We start from the raw sequence: 27,519 nt of genomic DNA on the forward strand, positions 1-27,519 counted from the left end.
CTAATAATCCTGATAATATTATTTAGATTGCTTCATCGCATTCGGATGAGCTTAGGTAGGTGTTCCCTTGGGCATTTCTGACAAGGACCTGACATGCGTAAGCCTGGATCTTAGTGATATAATGCTTGTTGTTGGCTATGTAACTAAATGTGCGATTATGTTGTGTAGGATTGCGCTGACGTTTAATTTGAAGTAAAGGAATGGTTTGCTATTAATATTAGCCTGGATCTTGTGTCCATCTGATTCATGTGCGGTTTCTTTGTTTCAACTAAAGCTTTATGGTACAAAGTTATGTTAAAATTGTCGATCTACATTACTAGGCGTGTTATAGGCCTGATAGAGTATTGATGAAGGTTCTTAGCTCCTCTCATTAGCTTATTGTTATTAATATTTCTCTCCTGTAGGTACAAATATAAAGTTTTATTATATTGTCGTCGTTTTTTTTTCTTTAATTATTTTATATTTTCTCAAAAAAAGACTTAATATTTCTATCTATAATCATATAGAAATAAAACCGGTTATGTTGTGTAATATTGGTTATGTAATCAACTTTTGGGGTACTTTACAAACTTTTACTGGTGGTAGAGCTTTGTGCAAGCTCGTCTGGGTAGGTACCACCCACTCATCAGATATTCTACCACCAACCAGCTATAATATAGAATAGTTTGTATCTTGTGTTGCTGAAAGCACTACAAAAAAGTAAGGAATTAATAAATAATAATAATCTCCTCAAAAAAATCTACTCCCAAACTCCATAGTTTTTCTTTATACATTTTTTCGATATCAAAATCCTTAATTTATTTTGTTAAATTAATATGAACGTTACTTCGGTGTGTATAACAATCTAGATAATAATAACGTACGAAGTAAAACGATTATTAATTTGTCAATTATGTCAAAAGCACTCGCTGCAGTGGATTGAACAAGTACATTACGTCATCATCACGCAACACGTTATGTTCTGCGCTGGACGGCCACTGATTATGGTTATCCTTTGTTTATTTAATAAAATATATTTCTGTTGTTACGATTTTTTTTTTTTATAGAATAGGAAGGCGGACGAGCATATGGGCCACCTGATGGTAAGTGGTCACCAACGCTCTTAGACATTGGCATTGTAAGAAATGTCAACCATCGCTTACATATCCAATGCGCCACCAACCTTGGGAACTAAGATTTTATGTCCCTTGTGTCTGTAATTACACTGGCTCACTCACCCTTCAAACCGGAACACAAAAATATCAAGTATTGCTGTTTTGCGGTAGAATATCTGATGAGTGGGTGGTACCTACCCAGACGAGCTTGCACAAAGCCCTACCACCAGTAACGATAAAATGTTTACTTAAATGTCCACATTTAAAATAATCGCTGCAATTCATGAATCGCATGAATATTATGAATTTATGGTATTAATTCTAGTTACAGCGATTAACGCTGCATAATATCCAGGAACAATAAAAGCTCGGGATATTGAGTCCCGTTTCTAGACAGAAACTTCTCCTTTTAAGGAGCTGACTGCTTTAGAGCGGGTCGATTGATTTACCTACATGTGATAGGCAGTCAATTTCATTCGACAGAAACGGATTTCCTTACGATATTTTCGAACACCACCGAACACGCGATGAATTATATATTCAAATAAGAATATGTTAAGTCAATTATGCTTGCTCGAACTCGAGCTTATGTTTCCACGTGTATGTATTCAATCCACTAGGCCTTCTGACTTTGTAAAAGTTATTTTTATTGGTTATTTTTAGACATAATTTCATCTCGATTTTTGTAATAATTAATTCCCAATTATGAGATGGAAACCTTACTTATTGTACTTCATCCCGCGTAGCGGAGCTCGGGAGGCAATTAATAAAGTAGAATTTATTGGGCAATACAATGAACGGTGTTTATGGCTTCAGTTATTATATGAAATTGCTCTCGTCGGTCGTGACTCGTGACCACACAAAAGCCCGTGAACCTCTTTTTAGCGTTAGCTAATGAATTTTCGATCAGCGCAATATTTCATAGCAACGTTGAAAAATTATTTTGATTAGAAAGTACAAACGTGGAGAGGGGCGGGTATCAAGAAAAAAAATTCCTGTGTCCATATTGATGTTCCAGCTTGTTTCATACCTCAAAACGGTTAAATGTTTAACTTTGTCTGTCTGTTATGCTTAGCCTTGAAAGCATAACAGACAAAGTTACTTTCGCATTTATAATATTAGTATAGATGATTGAAGACATTGAAATTGATTATTATATGTGTAGAAACACTTGTATTAGTGATACAGTGGCCTGCGATCTATTAAAACGACTGAATATGCGGTTCGCTCGTGAGTCGGTTGTTCAATTTCCGCTCTCGTCAGACTTCTTTCAATCTTTGTCTCCCTCATTGTACTGCAGGCATATTATTCTGGTATGAATCGTAAGTAGGCCGTTTTAACAGATACCATAAACAGTGTTTGTACTGCAGTTGTAGACATTTTATGATCCAACATATGGATGTGAGGATAATCCAACAAAAAATAAACGTATACTTATCGTATGACAAGTTAAAAGACCTTAAAAAATTGTAGATGTCATTATACGTATTACCATATTAATGGCAGTAAGGTATAAAAGTACAACGACTACGATTCATAAAATTGATCTAATGGAGGTTACGCGGCTCGCTCTATTATAATTTCAGAGTCAGGGTGAGCCAAACTGGCTCAGTGTGGAACTGGGTCAGAGTAGGGTTGTTATGCGGAGAGAAATATGAAGTCAGTTCGAAGCACCAATTTTCTCACTAATACAACGTAATGCATAAATGGGTACCTTTATTAAAAGCAATTGCTTTGTTGTTGTATATTTTATGGGAAAATGATTCTTTTTTTTCAGCTGATAAAAATATTGCAATAAGCTTTATTAATTATATTATTATAATGTACACAATTCATGTATATTAACATGACTGCAATTGAGCATGCATGCAGGTTAATTAAACGTCAAATAGGTTTTAGCCTAGAAGAGCCGCCTATTATATTTGTATAATATACTTTTGAATATACTAGTTTCCGACTGTAGCTTCGCCCGCGTGTTAAAGGTGTTAGGTACCCTTTATATTTTTCTATAGGTCTGACTACATTTTGACTAAATTTGGCATACATTTTGTAGCAAAATTTTATAATAATCGGTTGAGCGAAGACGTCACACGTAACAAAAAATTTCACTTTCGTATTTATATCATTAGTAAGGATGTAAAAACAGTGCCCTATTGGATTAACTATCAACGCTAAGTTTAAGCTATATCACATAGCGAATTGAAATATGAAGAAGATATGATATATAGATACGTAACGTTTAACGTCATCAAATCAATCTACGTCGAAATTAGACCGAACTAGTTAATAATAATAATAACTGACCAGAAAATAAGTACGAAATCTATTACGGTAAATGTGTTTTTTTATATTTGGCAACCCTATCAGCTAACTGTGCCGAACTTATCGATTTTGTACGCCGCCAATAAGTGAAATGTGTAAAGGCCGTAAAATTGTTGTAGCCGTCAACCGTGCTGCCGCGCGCCTTTCTCGTTCAACTGCTGCTCGTTACGCTGCCGCGCTGCTGTTTGGCGCTACGTCATAAATTCAAACATGTTAATTTGTCAAATAACAACGATTAAACTCTCAAACTGAATAAGTATAATAAAGCACAGTTTTTTCAAGGAAATCGAAGCATGTTTAATTAGATTATGACAGAATATACTTATCCTGCCTTGTAAATTGTCACTACTTCTGCGGTTATACGCTAAACGTCAATGATATTTTTATATCTTTCTATCTGCGTATAAAAAAACACTCCGACGATTTGATGTAATAATCATTAAAAATTATATTTATTGAATATTATCTAAACTGTAACAGACATTTTACTATCACAAAAAATATGAAACATATAAAGGTACTTTATAGCCTATGTCCGCACTCAAAATATAAACTGGCATATTGTTTAACAGCAAAAAACAAACGAGCGAAAAATGCTTGTCTCGTTATAATGTTAGTATGGTTTCTATTTCGTAGTGGTGGTGGTAGAAGACGTTGGACTATTTGTTCGTCAGACTCTGTACTCTTCAGAATATAGTTTATACAAAACTGAAAATCTGATTATTTAAGTTAATTTTAATTACTATTATCTATTTAAGGGTTGCATTACATAAACATGCGAGAATTGAAATAGATCTATTCTGTAAGTGGCTGTTCTGACACCCATTTACAGAAACCACAATTTATTTTGATAACATGATGATATAGAAAAAGTCATACCAAATTAATAAAAAAAAAAAAAAATCACCTTATATTATTTTAAATAAACTGGATTTAAATTGTTTTAAATTTAAATCCATATTATTTAAAATAATCACGACTTACGGTTGTTTTTTAATTCAGGAAAGATTTTTTTTAATTTTTTAATTAATAGTAGTCTTTTTTCGTAAAAATTAGTTTGAAATTTCGATAATTATTATATGTTATAGAGAAAATTGGCAAAACTTGGCTCTTAATAAATTTTTACAGCTACTAAAACATAAAGCAGCCATTACTGTAACTTTAACTATTCATAAGCCGACTCTGACCTTTGGTTTTCTGAAATCATCAATAAACTAGAATAATATCGCTTTATTGACGTCATGCTGTATCATTGCGTGCTTAAAGTCATTAGATACTTACAGCTTATTTTGTTAAATCGATAGTTACTTCAAAAATATGTCTCAAGATTTCTTAAAATATATTATCTTTGTACAAAAAATGTTACAACTTCTCTTATATTACATAAGAAGGAATATAAATTTAGATGTTTGAAATTTATTAAATTTCTACCTTCATTTTTAATAGCTTAAATTACGTTAAATTTAAAACGTAATTAATTAATAATGTGTATTTTATCATCAACTAGAGTGCGATTTAATTATCTTCAAGGCTAATCAAATCTGACACACTTTAAATTTCCCCCAACAAATAAATTTCGACACAAATATTGTTGGCCGACTTGCTGACTTTCAAGGGCCTTAGTTGGTCCCATGGGGATTCGTTCAGAGAAATGTTGGAAAATATATTACGTCGTAATCATCGGGTGAATTATTAGTTCCGAAAAACAGGAATCGGGTCAATAGGTGTTAAGACGCGCCTTGATTTACGACGGCACAAAACGCCTCGAGATACCATATATTTGGTACTTATTTCTCATTAGGTGAATCATTCGCAGACTTCGATATTTTCTGCTATTTATATCAGTACGTAGTTCTTGTTATAAATGATAAAAGTATATTTTTATGGTCACTTATTATATAATATAAATTAATGTCCTTAAAATAGCTATTCTGGATCTTCTTCGATATTTTAATTTTATATAAGAAGCTTTAGTTTACGATTCAATGCAGCTTTCATTTGCCATGAAACGTGATTATCTAGTCGCGTGCACAACTCGAAGAGTCTTTTGTTATCGCCCATATCCAGGAATGGAAGGAATAGCTCCGATGAATAGGGCTTTTGCATTGCAAAAGATGAAATCTAATTATCTTGATAAAATACTTCGAAGTTATATAAAACCACAAGAGAAAACCACCAAAACGTATAGAATAACATTCATAAATCGGTATTTCCCTTAAGAAACATTTTATCATTATGAATTGTATTGAATATGGGCTTTTAAATTAGATGCTTATATATACCAAATTAGCTCTTTTCGGAATTTCGACTCAAAACACGAGTCAGTTATTCAGAAGTTTCTTGATTTTATGTTTGGAGACGCGACCGCTGGCTCTCTGCCAGCGACGTGCATTGCCGAACTTTGTACGCTTTAGATAATTCAGCGGACACGGACTTATTTCTCACATCTGTTGTAGTCACGTTGACAACAGCTGTATTCATTTGAAAACCTCTAACTAATACGTCTAATGTTTTGTGTGTGGTTTCGGTAGAATGGAATATGCGCCACTACTACTGCGCTAACAATCAAACATGTAAATGCCAGAACCACATGCATGTTGGTAGGAAACCACCATCACAATAATTTCCAAGAAGATTTGGTATCCGGTTTTCTGTCTGCAAATTCGATACCGCTTTTATTCACTAAGTCGACACTTATTATATGGAATAAGGGTAAAATTGTTAATTTATTTATTTAGTGTACAGGAAACAAACAGTGAAATAATTACAATAAAATAAAAAAATATAAAACAATTCATAAACCAAAACAGTTTCCATTTATAAATTAATCATAAGTAATTACAAAACAAGACATTTTTTATATTTAATAGGTGCATGAAATTATATAATTCATTTATATAATTTAATTTAATATAAATTTAATTTTTAAATCAAGAAAACATAATTTAATAATAAATAATCAATTTATAATTAATTAATTAAAAATGCATGAGTAAATTAAGGCTCTTGAGAGTATAATATTTCTTTTACTTGCAGTTTGAATTTTTTAAGGGAGAGATGAAATATATCACATTCAATAAATGTTTTATTGTACTGTTTAGATGATCTATTAATAAATGCATTTGCTGCTAATTAGTTCAATTAATGATACTTATGATATAAAAAGTTCTCTCGAAATAATATATTGAATCATATAAAAAGATAACGGATCGGTAATGTTATTACAAAACTATTCACATAAAACACATAACAAATGTTCTAATAATATACAAGGGATCCTGCTTTTACAAATATTTTATACAATATGCCAACAATAGAATGGAGTGTATTTCTGTTCACCGTCAATATTTTTTTACCTTTGTTATCACCGTCATTGTCAACAGTTACGTGGTTGTTATCGGAAGTGAAGCGTTTTCCTCTTCCTCAAACTGTTATCTCAAGGTGTTTTACTAATTTTTTTTTAAATATGCAAATATGTTAATACTGAGACAAATTTTATCATGTTTGTATCATTAGCACTTGTATTAAGTGATACAATTATATTTAAATCAGAGGTCGTGCGTGATAACTATGTTTTTATTTTTTGTTTAATTTTGGAACAGATATTGTAAAAATAATTACGTGTTCAGATATTATAAAAACATACAAAAATCGAGTATTAATATCTTTAAGAGTTGTTTCAAAATATATTAAAATTGTGTATGCGTTTACTTACAAGTGTATTTTGATAAATACTAAAAATTACAAACATTTTTTTATTTCTAGCGTTTACAGGTTCTACTGATTGTATCAGATTTAGCATGTTAAGTGTATTTTTACGCGGAACTGATACGACGTCTGACCTCGATAGCCCTTTATGGAAACCAGTTACAAATTTTATTAGAATTATTTTCCTATTTATCTTTAATTCTAACTTATATTATAGCGATAGTGAGTTTGTTTACTTATTACGCTTTCATGACAAATAATCTAAACGATCATCATGTTGCAAATACGGTATCAGGGGTACAGAAAACTAGCCCCCCCCCCCACAGTTGGGTGAAGCCTCGGGTGTTAACTAGGGATTTTTATAGGTGATAACAACCGTGATAAAAATGCTTCCTGAGGCCGTTAATAGAGATCATTAAGTTTGGTTTAAAATTATTTTTGGTTTTATATATTTTATACATGTAAAGTATTACAGAGATTAATTGATGCGAACAGCCACTGGTTATTTGTATTTGTAAATTGGTTATTACTTTTATATTACGGCTTTCGTGATTTTCTGTTTAGTCATCATTGTAAATACCTTTAGGCGTCAAGTAAGTCTTTTGTTCGAACTGTATAATTTTATTAGTAATCTTTCAAATAAATGGTTATTAGCTAGTCTATAATTTATTATTTCGAAGGCGTCATAAGTCCTAATTAATTTACAACTTGTGATTTATGTAGAAAGTGATTGAAGGCAGGAAATGCAAAGTGCTCTAAATAGATTTTGTTATCTTTTCGACGTGGGCGAGTGACGGGCTCCGACAATTCACTTACTGATGTTTCTATTGTAATCATTTATTTATGTGTGAGCAAATTATAGTTATATATATATATTATGTTTAGTCTATTGGATTTATGTGAAATGTCTTCGTCCTTATGACGATTTTGATTTAAAAAGAATACTAAAGCTTTTCCGTTGTATTTCCATTTGAAAATATATATTTTCTAGTTTTAAAATGTACGTATGTCCAAATGTTAATTCATTTAAAGTCGCCTTTTTCTAAGGACTAAAATTTGTTTAGTGTTATTAAATAGTTTTGGAGCGTAAACTATAAATAATATTTTTAATAGAAATTTCTCTAATCCACGGAATCCTTTTTCTAAGCGATGAATGACAGCGATATCACAAAGGAAAATATGATTTTTTTCCACCGAGCGCCGTGATGCAAGAATAACAATGGTGGGTGTCCCCGGTCGGCGGGAAAAATGAAATATGGCTGCCGCAATACCGGGTCCCTTAGCGCCGGTAACGCAGACAACAAAGCTATTTTTAGTCGTTAAAATAACTACACGCAAGTACGAATTTTTTACTGAGCAATGAGAAAACTGGAATAAACGATGAAAAATATCACTTTATTTTAATGTTTTGGCGCCTTTATGTACTTATTCGTAGTTTTTTATATTTTTGTTATTTGTTTTGTCATACTTAATATACATTGATAATATAATGTATTAAGTTTTATTTATATGTTAAATTCTGTTAGCATTCTTGCCACAATTCTACGCTGTCATGGTTTAAATATTATAAAACTTATATTCATTTAAACTTTGTAAATTGAATGACATACAGTATTTAGAAGTCTTGATATATGGCCCTGTGGCGCAACGGATAACGCGTCTGACTACGGATCAGAAGATTCCAGGTTCGAATCCTGGCAGGGTCGCAATTTAAATATTTTTTTTGTGAAAAGTATTTTTTTAGTAAGAATAATTTTTATATCATGTAATTTATTTTTATTTGTTTTTATCGTAAAATAGTATAATTAATAACTGTAAATATTATATCTTGATTGAATTTAAGCCTACGCAAAATACTTTTAGTACATATATATATTCTTATAAATACTAGAAATTAATTAATTTATAAATATAATATAGTCACATTTTTATTATTATTCTACCCGTATCTAGTGACGTAGCGAGAGGTTTATCAAACAGGCTTACAGCGTTCGTAGCGAAGCTCTCAACAGACTCGATCCCGCTAAATCTGTAGGAATAGTAAATACCTTCGTTATTCCGATGCGCTTACAACAATGTAAGCAGTGTTGGAATATATCTTATATGTGAAGATTTCTTACGTCTGATATGGTCCAGTGGATAGAGTCTGCGGATCGTTAGAAGGTCGCTATTTAAAATTTAGAGAAACACCTATGTTTGTGTGTATATGTGTATTTCTTGTTCGGTGATTAAGGCTAGGTTGCCTTGATCACTTAATTCGTTTCAAACTCTAAAATTATAATTATTCACTAAGCTTTAATGGGACGATCATAAAGCAATACCAATTTGAAGTATTCGAACTACGCCGTAAATTATTTTATATATTGTGTACGTAACATCTAAACGATTACTTGGATTGAATGGGAACATTAATAATGCGAATGTAAAATGAAAGATTGATATTCGTAGCTTCCTGTTATTATTTTGTTTTTAAGCTATTTATATATGACATATATGTCGAACATTATTTTTTGTTTTCTATCTTTTTCGATTTATCTGAAGTCTTAGCATTAAAAAAAAAAAAGCCGAGATGGCCCTGTGGTAAGAACGCGTGAATCTTAACCGATGATCGTGGGTTCAAACCCGGGCAAGCACCACCGAATTTTCATGTGCTTAATTTGTGATTATAATTCATCTCGTGCTTTACGGTGAAGGAAAAACATCGTGAGGAAATCTGCATGTGTCTAATTTCACTGAAATTCTGCCACATGTGAATTCTACCAACCCGCATTGGAGCAGCGTGGTGGAATAAGCTCCAAACCTTCTCCTCAAAAAGAGGAGAGGAGGCCTTTAACCCAGCAGTGGGACATTCACAGGCTGTTACGGATAGCATTAAATATACACTTAGATAACGTACGCATTATATATCTTAGGAAAGGTCATGAGAATTAAAAATATATATGTTAAATACTATGTTGCTTCTATTTACTCAATAATATAATTCTATGTTTCAGATCAACCTGCGATTAATCCTCGTGTCTGGCAAAACAAAGGAGTTCGTGTTTAGCCCGGTCGACTCAGCCGGCGACATAGCAGTTCACGTTTACGACAACTGGCCTGAAGGTAATAGAAATTATAATGATACATTACGATTAGTACGGACCATCTCGCACCAAACCAAACAACGTGTCTAAAGCTTACCACATTACCGTCCAAATCTTGAAGAAGACTCAATCCCATACCATCATTAATGGACATGCTGCAAAAATAATTACAATATATGGTATTTGCCATAATACTTGTGCTGATTGAAAGTACGCAGGAGTATATTGCACAAATTTGTCCGAAAATATTACCAATTTCTATTCACATATTCTCTTAACTCAGCGGGACGCCATTCTGACACGAAGAAAGTTCAACAACCAAATATTTTGAGTCCGGGTTGATAATTTCTCTAGACGGAATTATCGATAACATTGTAGTAACCCGACTCGTTATAAGATTTATTTTTAGACCAGCTTGACAGACAATCAAAATTTCGTGGGTTTTTTTATTTACGGTCATATCATACGATATATCATAAGATATCAATGCTGACTAAATTCTTAGAAATTGGATTTCTAAACCTTTTTTGATAATTAAGAAATTAAAAAACTAATTTGATTTGCCTTTAAGATTATCTCCGGCTATAGAGTAGCCGGTAATTATAATTGTAATTATTTTTTTACGCGCAAAAACAAAAACAATTAGTCGAACAATAATTGAACGCAATACAATCATGGATCATTTTTTTCCGAGATCGTTTAGATGTTTTATGCGAGAAATGCTAATTTTGCTACAAGGATACTCATAAGCTATTATCGAAATGGCTTGGAATATAAGCAACGTGCTCAATCGAGCATGGCTGCCATGACACAGTCATTGAAATGGCGCCCTTAGGTGACGTCACACAATGGAGTTTTTGCCGCGAAACGGTAATAGGGTGTCCAATGGTGCGTTTTAATATTCCGTTTAAAAGAATGATTCTCAGAGCGCTAATGGCCCACAAAATAATTTATATCCTCGTCCATTATCAAAGGAGGCTATAATTCTTTTTTGAAAAATGTTTATGGGAAACCTTTAAATCTATGAGGAAATGAGCGAAATTAAAAAAATAGCATTGTTATGAAAAAAAAACGGACGATTAACAGATATCGTGCGCTACGAAATAATATTTATGAATTCTAAATTGTTTAAATATGATTAGAGTTTTATTTGAATGGTATGACGTAATAAATGCATCTTCTCGTAGTACGCGTTAAATTTCATACATGTTTGTTTCTTGATTCTACATACTATACGTGTTGTTTATACATCTTCGTGAGCGAGGTGCATAAACACTTGACTTTCAGAAAACAAGGGACAATAGACGGCTCCTTGGAACGCCTTGAGCAATAGGTCGCTGGAAACTAGTGACATACTTTTTCATGTCGCTTTTATAATGAAAGTGTAGGTTATAAAAGCGACTCTGTTGCGCTAATTAACGCTTTTAACTTAAATTGTCATGTTTGAATGTGACTTGTAAGCCTATAATAGGTGAATTACCTTTTGACTCTCTTAAGAAATAAAGTATGGTAGAATTAAATATTGAAGATTACTTATCGTGATAAAAGCTTTTTATCGAAATATACCTCGGTACATAGGTATTATCGTACATGAAATATAAAAATATAGTACATAAATGCTATATAATAACTGCTCTATTATATATATATTTTTTTTATAGAATAGTAAGGCGGACGAGCATATGGGCCACCTGATGGTAAGTGGTCACCAACGCTCTTAGACATTGGCATTGTAAGAAATGTCAACCATCGCTTATAGCCAATGCGCCACCAACCTTGGGAACTAAGATTTTATGTCCCTTGTGCCTGTAATTACACTGGCTCATTTAATATATTTAATACATGTAATCACGTGAACCATAACTGGTTCAGTTAAAACAAAACCAAACGATATCAATATTTCAACTACGTATATTAAAAAATGAATTATAAATAAAAAAAATATAATTAATATTTGTTTTAAATAATAGAATGAACAAAAACATGTTTATTCCGTTTGCTTTAATTGTCTTTGTTCCATTTTATTTTATTATTTAAATTGACACCTTATTTGTCTTTGTATATTTAAATTATAATGTTAGTTTATTCAGAAACGTCGATCTTTCGCTCGATCACGGACTCAATCCGATTCGATCCGTTTGGTTCTCGAGTGTTTAATTTATGTTAATCACTGTATCTTGCTTATCAATGAAGGAAAATATCGTGATGAAATCTACAGATGTGAGGGATGAAATTCTGTCTGTGTTTATCCATTTACTCGAAAACACTAAACAGAATAATTTAATAAGCTTCAAAAACTTCGTTAAAATGAGAGAAGGTTTTTGTCAACCAGTGGGACTTTATTTACGAGCTATTACTTTACTTATCTGTACATATCGTTTTATATATCCGTGTATAACACAATAAATAATTTATATGTATATAAAATTTGACGATTTATCAAATAGTAAAAGTTTCAATGCAATATATAAATGACTAAGGATGTTTTATTATTCATAGAACACACCAATCTTTTTTATCAAATGTGACATTAATAATCTTTATTATATTAATAAATAATAATTTTTTAAAACGTTATCAACTAGGTAAACTGTATTAGCATTAAACCCACTTATAAAATGAAATGTAGTCACAGTCAGATAAATTAAAAAGGCTAGTGGGACGGATGCGAGGGACGAGATCCTTTCAATGTTTGAATAGTCCAATGGAATCCATGTCTCTTAGTAGTCGAACTTAAAGTCTCGAAGACCGATTTAAATTTATTGGATTTGTTTAACAATAGGGCGTAACGTTTTTTAGCTTTTTCATCGCAGATATATTAAATATATATAAATATTCCGTAGTTACTTATGTTATTAGCGCTTCGCGGCTATATTATACATTGTTATTAAAATACAGATTGTTCTTTTTAAGCCCTGATGCAAAAAGAGGCGTATTATAAGTTTAACGTATGTATCTGTGTGGTTTTTGCTTTTTGAAAGAGGATTTGATCGAGATTGTTCATAGCTGTGATTACTGCTCCAGTTGAACATCATTAGCTCTTTTCTAATTGTTGAAGGTATGTGAGTGAGCACTCCTACTTGTCTTATCGATTCAAAATTTATTATCCTATGACTTCAATGATATAACAATAACAAGCTAACCTAAAAAAAAAATTAATTTTGTATAATATTTACTCTGTAGAGTAATGAAAATATGATGTTCTTAAATTCGATCAATATCACCCTTTAAGTATAAATAAAATGCCTTTTTCTTTAAAAAGAGACCTTAATATATTTGTTGGCAAGAGTTTCTAAGATGTCGTTGGGAATTCTCCGGAACTATTGCATCATCAGGACAGAACGCTTCCGCATTATTCCATAAAAGTAATCAATTCTCGCTTCAGTGAATAAAAGCGATGTGCTGCAGTGTCGAACAAACCTATCACATCAGCATTCCAACGTTATTATTACCATTAGTTTATATATTCCAATGGCACCATGTGTAAAGATAAACAAACCTTACATTTATATACAATTTCCTATATTATGCACAATTAATAGTTCGTAACTAAAATATCTTTATTTATATTACTAAACTATTTCACTCACTACATATATCCACTTTAATTTTACTTCCAAAGTTCTGATAGCAACTTCATTCTAAAGCGGCATTCAAAAAGTTATTTTTCTCGATTCAGTAATGAATGTCTGCCGAGATGGCTCAGTGGTTAGAAAGCGTGAATCGTAACCGATGGTCGCGGGTTCAAACCCAGGCAAGCATTACTGAATTTTCATTTGCTTAATCTATGTTTATAATTCATTTCGTGCTTGGTGGTGAAGAAAAAAACCGTGAGGATTTCACTGAAATGTTATCACATGTGTCCACCAACCCGCATTGGAGCAGCGTGATGGAATAAGCTGCAAAACTCCTCCAAAAAAAGGGAGGTGGTCTTAGCCCAGCAGTGGGTCAGTAATTAATGTCAAAGACCTCGACCAATAATGACGTGTCAATTCAAGGTTCATACTTGAGGTTCAAGGTTTATATTGATTATTTATCCTTACCGCGCCTGCAATTGGAATCGACTATGTAGGAAGAGATGTAGTTAGTCGCGTCCTTCTGTATCTTGTGCTCATGTTTTGTTACTTACGACCTACTTTGCTAATGTATGCACATCTGTTCTTTAAAACTCATTAATTATCTGGAACTATGTACTATCTTCATACAGATGGAATTTTTTTTTTAAACCAATTCTCTAAAATTTTATTAGATAGTCAACATATAAGATACAGTCAGTTGATCGTCTATCTATCTATATAAATAAAAAATAATGGTTTAGCTCTAAGCGTTCCTAAATCCTTGATTAAATTGTGATAAAAATTTGATGGGTTTCACTGCGGATGTCTACAAGGAATCCTGACCATGATTATGTTAGAAGGCCTTCAACATAAAAAGCTTCTACATAAACGTTTCACGTAGACCCCTATTTTACCAGTGCGAAACCGGAACGGTTAGCTAGTAAATAATAATAATGTACCTAATATAAAAAACACTAACCGCATTTAATATCAAAACATCGTTAATGAATTAAGAACAAAACCTTTTCCAAAGCATTAAGGAACATCGTGATACAAAGCCCCAGTAGAGTGTTTGCATTAGCCAATCCCAACAATCCCCTTAAAGTGGCACTCGATTGCATCCTGCCTCCTAATGAGAGCACTGCGACCCTTCACGGTACTTACAGTATCCCTTGACTCTAATGCGGGCGGATACGTGTCTCCCTGTATCCTATTGTCGGGCTATTCTCTTATCCACAAAAATCGTTTTTTTTTTCTTTGGTTTGGAAAACCTAATCTTATCGGTGGCGTCTTTCTATATATTTACTGTATAAACCAAACGGTCTTTGTAAGTCTTTAATTGTATAAAATATAAAACGAATTATACAGCTATAATTCAATTGTACTTGTTTTTGTTTATACTGTACTAGCTACCCGTATCCGGCTTCGCACGGGTGGAATAAGCGTCCACATAAAATGTTTATATCGTTATACATATAACTCTATTAGCTTTACGCGGTACCCGCCAGTTAGGTACACACTCATTCAACTTGATTTTTTCCATCTTTAACTGCAATCATCGTCATATTTCAACCAATTTCATCAATCACTGGATCTATCGGTGAAAACCATATGAAAATTCGTTCTTTGGCTTTTGAGTCTATCGCGTTCACACAGACAGATGCGACTTTGCTTTATAATACGTAGAGAAGTAAATCCGATCAATCGAAATGAACTATAATCTATTTAGAGCATGGTTAATCTGTACACGTGTAATCCTTATAATTATTATATAATATAGTTAATGCAAAAAGTAAGGACGCAAACAACGCTCTGTCCTTTTTTCACGAAGCAACAGAACAATGGATCGTGGTTTTTGACAGGTTTAGTTTATAGGACGGAGAGTGGAAAATGCACGGGTCGAAGCCGTGGGTGACCTCTAATAATCACGTAACATGTCGGTTCAAAAGTGATGCCAATATTGATATTATTTTTGAGATTGATATTATTGATTCAATAGTGATAAGTGAATTATAATAATATTTTAATTAAATTACAATTTATACTTTGAGAAAAATACGTTTACATAAAAAAATTATTATACATTTCATTTCGCATTACTTAAATATACGAGGAGTAATATTAAATTTTTACCTGAACATGCCCCAAACATTTACGAACGCTGCCTTAACGATGAGAGATATATGATTGACTTCTAGAGAAATGTTGTAGAGCTTAATAATGCCTAAAAAAAGTCAGCGACAGAATACGTCTAACTTTTATATTTAAGTAACAAAAGTAGTTTTTTATATTTAAAAAATAATTTAAATCGTTAGGTCAAGTTTATTGGTCATATTATCAACAATTATGAATTCTTATCAAAATAAGTAAACTTATCGCCTCAAGTGTTTAAAACAAAATACTTCTGCATATAATTTGGACCAATGGTTAAAGAGATAATACGACATAGGTATGGAAAAGCCACCGTTTTGTATTCTATTGAGTGATATTTCTATTAGACGGTTTTTTTCATATACAACACGTGAATTTATTTAGAAATAAATTGCTTTATTACCAAGGAAATTTTATTAATATAAAATTGTTTTTTACAGTTTGATTTTTAGTTGCTTAGTTTATGAGATAATTTAAAATATCAAATACGTGACACAACCTTATTAATGTTCAGCCAATCGGTCATAAGTAAAAATGTTTACCGACCAACGAAGTGGGCACGGGTCAGCTAGTTTATTATATTTTCTTGAGTTTATTTAAAATAGTGCAGTCAAAGTCGAATTTAAATCGATAACCTTAAGACAATTAACGGATACAATTCTGTTTGGATTGAAACAAAAGAAACGAATAATTATACGTAAGTAGTGTAATTAAATATATGTAATTAAATATTTTTGATAAATTTGTGTTCTTTCTTTAAAGTAATGCAAATCAATATTAGAAACCAAATTAGACGCGCTTTATCCGCAAATTTACAGTCAATCCAATCTCGGTACAAACGCTCGTAAATGCAATCTCAAAGTAATAAAGAACATCTTAAATGGACTTAAGTTACTAAAGAAAAAAAATACTATGACGAACATTGCAAATACAAATTCAAAACTATTAGTGAACTTACATATTTTTAAAGAAAAATCTAACTGAAGTTTTTATGGAAGAATCCTAATAATCAAATCATATTGTGTTCACTGGTAGTAGGGCTTTTTGCAAGCTTGTTTGGGTAGGTATCGCCCACTCATCAGATATTCTACCGCAAAACAGCAGTACTTGGTATTGTTGTGTTCCGGTTTGAAGAGTGAGTGAGCCAGTGTAATTACAGGCACATGGGATATAACATCTTAGTTCCCAAGGTTGGTGGCGCATTGGCGATGTAAGCGATCTTGAACATTTCTTACAATGCCAATGTATATGGATGTTGGTGACCACTTACCATCAGATGGCCCATTTGCTTGTCCGCCTACCTATTCTATAAAAAAAAGAACGCGATAAAATCAAAAACTACAGAACGGACCTTTCATACAGTTTGACCAATGGACATAACGATTCAAAAGGAAGGTTAAATTGATAATTCATTAACATTTTGTGTAAATTGGCTGAAACATGAAGATGTTTGTTAAAGATGTCGGAAAAAATAATGCCGACTGCTAGCTTTACTGGCGTGCGCCGCGTAAGCCAATAGAGTTATATATATATATATATATATATATATATATATATATATATATATATATATATATATATATATATATATAATATTAGAATAAACATTTATAGACCCTTATTCAACCATATTCAACTCGTGCGAAGCCGGAACTAGTAACTAGTAAAAGTATAAAAATAATATTAATACGAATACAAAACACATAACATTACACTCATTAGAACATTATATAAATGGTAAAAAACTTATTTTTAGTTAATTTACATGCGTTAATGTATAATTTTAGTGTGTATGTTGATCGTATAATTTTATTTTAGGAAAACAGTATTAGAATAACTATATCGTGTAGGAAGATAATGAATACAGCGTTAATATTGTTTGTATTTCCAGCCGGTTCGATTGGAAGCCGATATTCAGCTAAATATATTTTGGACTTGATCAACATTATTTTATTACACATTAATGGTCATATTCGGAAGCGCTCGTTGCTATTATTATTAACACTAAATCTGTTACCATTATTCAAAACGCAGTCTAAAATTGTTTTAAATTAAAATTGGAATAATGTGTCTTCCTGACTGTATTTCAGAAAAGGACAATCTCAAGGCTAACTACATGGAGATGTTATAGTACACAAATGTGTTACAAACACATTCCGCTACTCTCATTATACTACACGCCCGGAGACAGATCAGACGCATACGCATTACGCAACTTTCTTTTCAACATACAAAACCCAATACTTTTGGATCTGAGAAATATTAAATCGTTTTTTTTAAAACATATTAAAAAAATAACATTTAATATGTACACCTAAATTTGGCGCTGGAATGAAAAAGTGTTTTCGTTGTTGACGTGACTGTTCGACCTAGCAGCACTTACCTTTTTTTTAATGCTGGAAAAACGCGTTACACTTGTCCCCCACGGGAAAAGTGGGGGAAGAGTATGTGGGACTCGCCGATGTCCAAGGCGCCGAGAGCACCCCGAACATCGGAATACCCACTAAAAACCATCGGTACTTTTTCCGTCTTAACGAGGAGCGCCACGGGGTCGCTTGCGCTCGTATGCTACCGTGTAGCAACAGTTACCTAGGTCGGAGTAAAATACAAAATATTTAATATAGGGCCTTATAAGCACTTCATATCCGAATTTAAATAAGATTTATAGATATGTAATTTATGCCTGCGCTCGCGTATGCAAAGGGAGGTACTACGTACACTGTGTCCATTTCTATACCCCTGACAACGTATATGCAAAATTTCCTTATGATATGATAAGATACGTGAAAACGTAACAAACAATCAAAAAAAAAACAAATTCACATTCGCTTGTACTGATATAAAAGCATAACTAAACCAATCGTCCTTTGTTCTTTGATTTGTAATTTCGCGTGTAGGCACTTGTCGTCGACCAAGCGTCTCTCCCGCTTTGCTAATTTTGTCTCTCGAAGACGAATACGCTGCTCTGAATCAGGAATGCTCTGATTGTAATAAAACGATTATCTTTGACTTCATGGGTCTTACATTGTTTACGTGTTCATTATTTATATAATAATACTAACAAAAGTTGATATAAAAGTATATATACAGGCGCACTGGCGATGTAAGGAATAGTTAATATTTCTTACGACAATGTCTTGGCTTGGCTATACCGCTTAACATCACGTCCATTAGTCCATCTGCCTATTTAAAAAGCAAAAAAAAACGGTCTTTGTTTTTATAACTATAGTGCTTCATATAAAGAAAGACATAAATAAATATTACACACAGTAACATAAAACTTTATAGTAGTCGTATTTTTCCTGACACGTTTGTCATAAATCATTATGATAAAGTAGCAGTAGGGCATCGTACATACAGGTCTGACTAAGTACCGCCCACACATCAGATGCTCAACATCTAAGCATCAATACTTTGTATTGCCGTGTGTTCGGTTTGAAGGGTGAGCCGAAGTAATTACAGGCGCATGAAACGTAGTGCTATGCGAACCCTGCAGTGAGAACTCAAGATATACATATTGCACATTTAGAATTGAAACGAAAACTATTATTCTTATTTTTGATAAATTTATAAAATGTTAAGTCTAATTACAGTTTGGGCACTTTTTATATTTGGTTTTTTGTTTTTAATATACATTAGAGATTATTTCAATGTTTGGCATTTTATGGCTAATTTATTGATTTATGTAATTTAAATATAATTTAAGCGTTAATAAAACGTCACTGTTTTCTGGAGATAGACTTAATATTTGATCGTTTTAGTCGTGTGCTTTTAATTCAATTCAATTCCATTAATTTGCTTTAAACATAATATACATATTTAGTCACTATATTTATGACATGCAAATATTTTAACTTAAATTATAAATTATTTTAACTTAATTACAAGGCATACATTACATTATAATTCTTCATTTAAGTACTTACTATTACTGAATTATTTAATAGCTTTGAATGTAGGGCATTCAAAACATGAATTTATTCACCTCGTGTATCTTAAGAGCTCGCGTCCTTTACACGCCCCTCCCGGTACACGATCTCATTTCTATGATTTTTCAATCTACAACGACCGGCCGCGTTGTATTTTTTTCGTCTTATTCTAAAAATATGGTGTAGTTCTTCTGACTATAGCATGATAATTAATACAAAGCGTTGTCACCGATGCTTCCGTAGTCATCTCGTCTCAACAAAACCATATCGACTGATTTATGTCAACCATCGCTTACATAGACAATGCGCCACCAACCTTGGGAACTAAGATTTTATGTCCCTTGTGCTTGTAATTACACTGGCTCACTCACCCTTCAAACCGGAACACAACAATATCAAGTACTGCTGTTTTGCGGTAGAATATCTGATGAGTGGTACTTACCCAGACGACCTTGCACAAAGCCCTACCACCAGTAAACCACCAGTAAAGTACCACATGATAATTAAAACAAAGCGCTGTCACCAATTCTTCCGTAGTCATCTCATATCGACTGATTTATGAAACAAATATGATATGGTGTTTGTTAATATAATTAATTATTAAGTTTTTGTTTCAATAACCAATGGCATTACAAATATAAAGTATAAATAATAAAAACGTAAAAATTGGGGATAGTTCTTTTTGTGTTTTTTTTTTTCCGTCGAGAACAATTTATTATTTTATGTTTTTGATTCAATTTAATCCTTGAAATTATAATTTAATTACACATACATTATTTTATTTTAAACTATATTTACCGATGCTAAATAAAGTCAAAGATTGCTAACCATGCTTTAATACCCCACGCACTTGATTTTTTTTTTTAAATATATAAGCTAGCGCTTTACTGTTATTACACTTGTTATGTACTTGCGTGATAAATTCGTCTCGGGATAAAGTATTAATTCGATCCGATTCAGCGATTTATTTTTTTTATTCATGCATTTATATGAGCTTGCATATTCATACATATATATTTTTATATACTTATGTGTTGATTGTTTCATAGTGTATTTATATTATTTTGGATGTTTAAAATTAATATCTATTGCTATCAACATTACAAATAATATCGTTCTCACGCTATAGTACTGCTTTATTCTCTTCCAAGTGAGAAGTGAAATGTTTAACGTTATTATATCGCAGTCGGACAATATAGTCTACATTCTTTTTTTAAATCGTCGGTTGTAAAACTTTTTATTTAGTACCGGTATGACGCTCCGCCCACGTTTGCGAAAAATAGAACAATTAAGTGATCAACTCGGTCGGCCTCGTTGTCTCAGGTCAGTAACCCGCCCTCGGCAGCGCGCAATGATAACTATGCGAACCCAGGAGTGAGAATTCAAGGTATACATACATATGTTTAAATTAGCGAGTCGCTACCCACTTCGCTTACCGTTAATTACACTTCAGTGCGATAAAAGAAAGAAAAATCTGGAATCAAATTTCGAATTAAATAGAAGTATCTTAAATAAAAAATCTGTCCGGGTTTTGTCTCTGTTTTGAGAATTTTCTGACACCGTTTGACCTATCACCACGAAAATGTATTTCTAAGTCACCGCTAGATGGCACTGCAAATTGCAGTACATCAGTTACTTCTATACCGTTCAACCGATAGCCATAACAATTGGTATACCTAACAATCGAGCACTAAGAATAATTTAGCATAATTGTCGGATAATATATGATAACATACAAAAAAATTGCAACGCATCCGGTTTTTATCTAGTAAATATATGCTAAGTATATCACGTTATTTGCGAAATTTTATCAAAATCAATCCAGCCGTTTACGGAGTTGGCATTGTTGTATCAAAGTCTCTCTGAGATTGATAAATATTTCACTGCTCTTGTACGCGAGCTAATTAGGGTAATGTGTTCACTTCGTTTGTTATGACTGGCAAGCTCGTATCGCTTCGAAGAATTTATAAAGATAAGTTTTGATTAAGTTAATAGTCACAAGTGTCATAGAGGTTCAAAAATATACATATATATATTATATACAATTATATGTTGGTGTATCTGCTTGAGATAAATTGCTCGTGACACCGTTTGACCGAGAACGATTACCATGACCACTATATGATATTGTTTTTATTTTTTATAATATCTACTTCGCTTAGTCTGTACATTATGTATTATATTGCCACGACATATTTAAGTCTGGAGTAGCTTACTGTATTTTTTTTTTTCGAAATAACAATATCATAATGTATATGTATCTATAATATTTATATATTATTTATACTTTGAGCGCAAAATATGAGTCCAAACAGAATAACTATGACATGAACATATTACTTTATAATGTATTTTCGTTTAAAAAACGAAACGATTATTCAATGTTATACGTAAATATTACACTTTAAGGACTTTGATAAAAGTCTAAAGATACATCTGGCATTAAACCCGTTACCCGTGGACACATCGCTTACAGTGATTTATCAATATGTATATATCCCATTGCTGACGTATTTATTCTACGAAGGAAGGAAAAGACCATTTGTTTATATACTTATTTCCAAAGTAACCAAAATATTTGTATTTAATATTCAACGTACATTATATCCTGTTTAAACTTCAAGTACTTATATTTGAATGGGTGTATGTTTCCTACCTCGTTATAGCTTCGACCTCATCTCCATACGCAGTTTAAAACGCACATAAACGTCTTTAAAATTATGCTAATTATGTTAAACTTTGCTAAATTGTTCCCTCAGAGGTACAGTCAACATCATAATAATGTCAGTCTATTGAAGGCCTCCTCACAAGTTGGTTAAGTTTCAAAGTTTTTAAACCAATCTCTTCCATCCATGACAGGATTTTTGAAATCGTCAATTTAAATTGTAATTATTTCATAATTGATTGTAGTAGGTTATGACAGACCTGTCATGTGTTCGTCACGGTAGCATGCGTAAGCGATCCCGTGGCGCTTCCTCGTTGTGACGGAAAGGGTACCGCTGGTTTTTTAGTGGGTATTCCGATGTTAGAGGCGCACTCGTAGCCTTCGACACCGGCGAGCCCCACATACCTCCCCACTGTTCCCTTGGGGGAAACGCGTAATGCGTTTTTCTAGCGATAACAAAAAGACCTGGCATGTGTCACTTGTGTACAGTACACCTTCAACATAAAACATATATGTTCAATATTCCATGTCTAAAATTTTGTAGATATATATATATTATATTGTGATAAAATACGACGTTGATATTTTTATTGGTACTTTGTGTGCCACTGGACTTAATAGATCATGTCTCAGTAAATAAAAATTGGGCTATTATTCTCGTTCAAATGGGAAAGATTCATCATCATCATTCGTTTGTTCCTTCCATCTATTATGGATATATTTCATAAAAAAATGTATGAAAACAGATTTTGCAGATATTACTCCTGCCTGACTGACGTCAACATTTCTTGGGGATGTGTTTTTTCGTGAGTTTCTTTTGTGATCTTTACGTGTTCGATTGATGGATGCACATCACATAAATACTTGAGATTGTTAGCACTTTATTGATGGCCTCTATCGGTCGGTTGGATAGGACTTGTAATAAAATTACATCTGGTCGTTAACTGTCATTAAGGAAGAGGACAACTGTCATGGTAGCGAATTTTTGAAAGAAAATGAAGGATCTAAGAAATTAATTATTTTTGTAATAGGATTGTATCGGAGAATAAATAACATTATATTGACAACGGTGTCTTATTCCGAACTAGCTTAAAAGATTGAAAAAAAGATGAGCTTGATATAAATTGTTGAGGTCGCTAAATAAGGTCGAAATAATCTTATTGTTAATTTTTTTTGTTGACCGTATCCAACACTTGTTAGTTGCTACTAACGTGCTGTACGGTCTGCATAATAATAATTACACCGTCAGTGTCTTGTAAAGCCTGAACTCAACTACTTATTATTATATAACTTAAGTGTTATTTAAATGTATGTATATAACTGTCTCACGGTGTCTCTTAAATTATTTCTATTTGTAATGTTAAAATATAATTTCCGAATATAAACACGAAATCACTACATATAATAAAACAAACTCTCCCCGCCTGTCTGTCTGTCTGTCTGAACGCGATAAACTCAAAAACTATTAGATTTTCATACGATTTTCACCAAAAGATTAATTTTTTTATCGAATAGGAAGGCGGACGAGCATATGGACCTGATGGTAAGTGGTCCGCACATAGACATTGGCATTGTAAGAAATGTTAACCTTACATCACCAATGCGCCACCAACTTTGGTGATAAGATGTTATGTCCCTTATGCCTGTAATTACACTGGCTTACTCACCCTTCAAACCGGAACACAAAAATACCAAGTACTGCTATTTTGCGGTAGAATATCTGATGAGTGGATGGTACCTACCCAGACGAGCTTGCACAAAGCCCTACCACCGGATTGGATTGATTCATAAGAAAGGTTTTCATTAAGAATTCTTTCATGTTTTATGTAAATTGACTAAAATATGACGATAATTGTTGAAGAAGTTGAAACAAATGATGCCGACTAGTAGCTTTACTGGCTACGTAAACCAAGAGTTATATGTATTACGATATGATAGTTTTATGTGGACTCTTATCGTACGTACGAATCCGGGCCGTGGAGTTAGTTTACTATAAAAGTAGAAAATATGCTTGACAGTATGAAACTTATAGTACTGTTTCATACATATAACTTGTAAAACCGTCACGGTGTTTTATGCAGGATACCTTACAAACATAAAACATTACAAGATACAATAAATCATATATACTTATATTATATTAATTGCTGCATTAAGTGGTTTATACCTCTACTCTCTCATTTGTTCGACTCAATAACGAAAAAAAAATACTGAATGAAATGTAGAATAGAATATGCTTAATTGTACACCAAAAGAATTACAGAACCATTTTAAACACAAACACAAAAGAAACGAAAACTATTTTGTACAAAAGGCGGTCTTATCGCTAAAAGAGCGATTTCTTCCAGACTACCTTTGGGTGAAGGACATGAAATGAATAAATAAATAAAGCGTTAAAGAGGTGTACTAATCATCTCAATTTTTATTTTTTAAATGAATATATATATATACACAGTATATATCAATATAATAGTAAATGTATTATAAAAATACGTGTTTATTTGTTTTCTTTATTGCACACAAAAAAAAAATCCATGAAAAGAACTCTTAGAACAAAAGCGAACGACAGCTTTTGGTCTAGGAGGCCTATAATGATGTTAGATTGTGTCACTGTTAAGCTTTAGACTTCCAGTTTCTTTTCTACTGAATTAAAATTTTCTTGTAAAACAAAAATGTACGCTTCGTGCAAAACGGTAGCGGTAAGCCTTGTTTCACAGCGACGGTAGCGCTCTCTCGCGAGTTATTTACAGCCTACAGCAGAGCAGTAACTTGCGACTCGTTTTATTTAGGGTTCGCGTAAATTGCAGTTTACGCTTTTCACATTAAACATGAGGATTGTTAACAATTTTTATTTTACTGTTGTTGTTTTTTTTTAATTTAAATATAGTAATTCCAGCCGAATGTTTTATTAAATCGTTTTGTTTTTTTTTTTTGCATTTTTGATACATACATACAGATAAATAAATGACAAATGACAAGATGCTTAAAGCATAAATATATGCATCTAATGTTATATAAAATAATATAATTCAAGTAAATTCGACACACTATAATAGTAACAGAAAATATTTTGCTATATATGCCATAAATATTATAAGAGTATTACTGTGTTAATGTTTTGTTTTGTAATAAAATCTATATTTCTTACAAAACTAAATATATACAACTAATAAGACATTTGTGTGTGATCATCATTATAAAATTTCATAACCCTATTAATGACGTATGCTTGCCCGGCGGGAAAGTAACACATATACAGGCTTTTTTGACTTTGGCGTTTGTAAAATATTTCAATTTTAATAAATCATTAAAAAATATATAGATAAAGTATAAGCCGAGATGACCTAGTGGTTAGAACTCGTGAATCTTAACCGATGATGGTGGATTCAAACCCGGGCAAGCACCGCTGAATTTTCATGTGCTTAATTTGTGTTGTGTTTATAATTCATCTCGTGCTTAACGGTGTAGGAAAACATCGTGAGGAAATCTGTATGTGTCTAATTTCATTGAAATTTTGCCACATGTGTATTCTACCAACCTGCATTGGAGCAGCGTGGTGGAATAAGCTCTAAACCTTCTCCTCAAAAGGGGGAGGAGGCCTTAGCCCAGCTGTGGGACATTAACAGGCTGTTAATGTATAACTTACTTAAATATGCTCTAACAACAATAATCGCCGCCTCAAAACTAAGATGAAATCATCTAAAAAATATGAACAGAAAAAAAAACTTAACCTCTTTCTGAATATTTTCACAAATGTGAATCGCCCCTAGCTGGACGGGCTCACGCGATTAGTCCGACCGCCACAAATCTACTGATACTAGCCGATAGTCCGCAGGCTAAATTACACCCCAGCTAAAGTCCAAAGCTTTGTTCGTTGTGAATTTTCATCTAATAACATCAAAAATTACTTGTTTTCATTTTATCTTGCTAAATATAAAACCCAATGGATGCTATTGTTGTCTGAGAATATTTCATAAATGTTATAATTACTATATATTTTTAATTTACTCTTTTTTTTTTTTACTATGCGGTTTATCAAATTTTTGAAAATGAACCTTAGGTATTTAAACCAAGCTAATTTTTGTGTTGCACATAAAAACAAACTATATATTTTGATGTGCAACTTATCATCACACAGCGCCATCTATTTGCAAATTAGTATAAACATTTAGTCGATATCTTTGCTTGTGTGAATCACAATGCGATAGTGTGGGTGACTAGCTCGCTCCGGTACGAGTCGATATTTACAACTGTTCATTCGTCAGCCTCCATAGCTCAGGGGTTAGAGCACTGGTCTTGTAAACCAGGGGTCGAGAGTTCAAATCTCTCTGGGGGCATTCATGTGTATCAGCGATATTTTTTTTCTTTTATATATTAATCTCATTATTATCATTTGGATTATTTATTATTTTGAATTTCGATAAACGGTATATTATTTTAAAAATTAAAAAAAAATCATTATTTTTTTGATTAAATTTCCATTTCTCCCTATATTTTTGTATATTTACATATTCTGAATTATTAACATATAATTGTTTCTAATGTGACACAAATTAAATTTCAGCGGACTGGGCGACGGAGTGTGTCTCCCGTGCTGAGATCCTGCGGCTCATATACCAGGGCCGCTTCTTGCACAGCTCGGTGACCCTCGGCGCGCTCGGCCTGCCGCTCGGACGCACGACCGTCATGCACCTCGTGCCGCGCGAGCATCTGCCCGAGCCGAACTCACACGGTATGGACGCGACTTTATATTATTTTACCTTCTATCCTACATGTATGTTTAAAAAAAATTATGATTGATTTTAAATTTAATAAAATATTTTTCAAACACAGATTTTAAAATCAATTATTACACATTTCGCTGTTCCTACAGTAATATATGTTTATTACCTTGAAATCATTTCTTCTATTTTATTGTCAAGGTAACCACACCCCCCTTTACGACCCCCTCGGGCTATAGTCATTTCTAGCAAAAGCTAAAAAAAAAAAATCATAACTAGTATTAATTCA

The 27,519-nt window shown here is 32.6% G+C and overlaps 1 protein-coding gene and 2 non-coding genes across 3 annotated transcripts in view; all 3 read left to right on the forward strand.

The window, feature by feature from the left end:
* The window catches only part of LOC126776935 (ubiquitin-like protein 3), a 161,801-nt gene that overhangs the window by 130,699 nt on the left and 3,583 nt on the right, over positions 1-27,519 (forward strand). Inside the window, exons 2-3 of the mRNA XM_050499807.1 lie at positions 10,118-10,226; positions 27,074-27,241. Of these exons, the coding sequence (XP_050355764.1) occupies positions 10,118-10,226; positions 27,074-27,241 (277 nt within the window). The remainder of the gene's footprint in view (positions 1-10,117; positions 10,227-27,073; positions 27,242-27,519) is intronic.
* Positions 8,758-8,830, forward strand: Trnar-acg (transfer RNA arginine (anticodon ACG)). The gene has a single exon. It is a non-coding gene; the product is annotated as a tRNA-Arg (tRNA).
* Trnat-ugu (transfer RNA threonine (anticodon UGU)) lies at positions 26,774-26,846 on the forward strand. Its single transcript has one exon. It is a non-coding gene; the product is annotated as a tRNA-Thr (tRNA).

This window comes from Nymphalis io, chromosome 21 (assembly GCF_905147045.1).
Source record: "Nymphalis io chromosome 21, ilAglIoxx1.1, whole genome shotgun sequence".
In the NCBI taxonomy this organism is placed as follows: domain Eukaryota; kingdom Metazoa; phylum Arthropoda; class Insecta; order Lepidoptera; family Nymphalidae; genus Nymphalis; species Nymphalis io.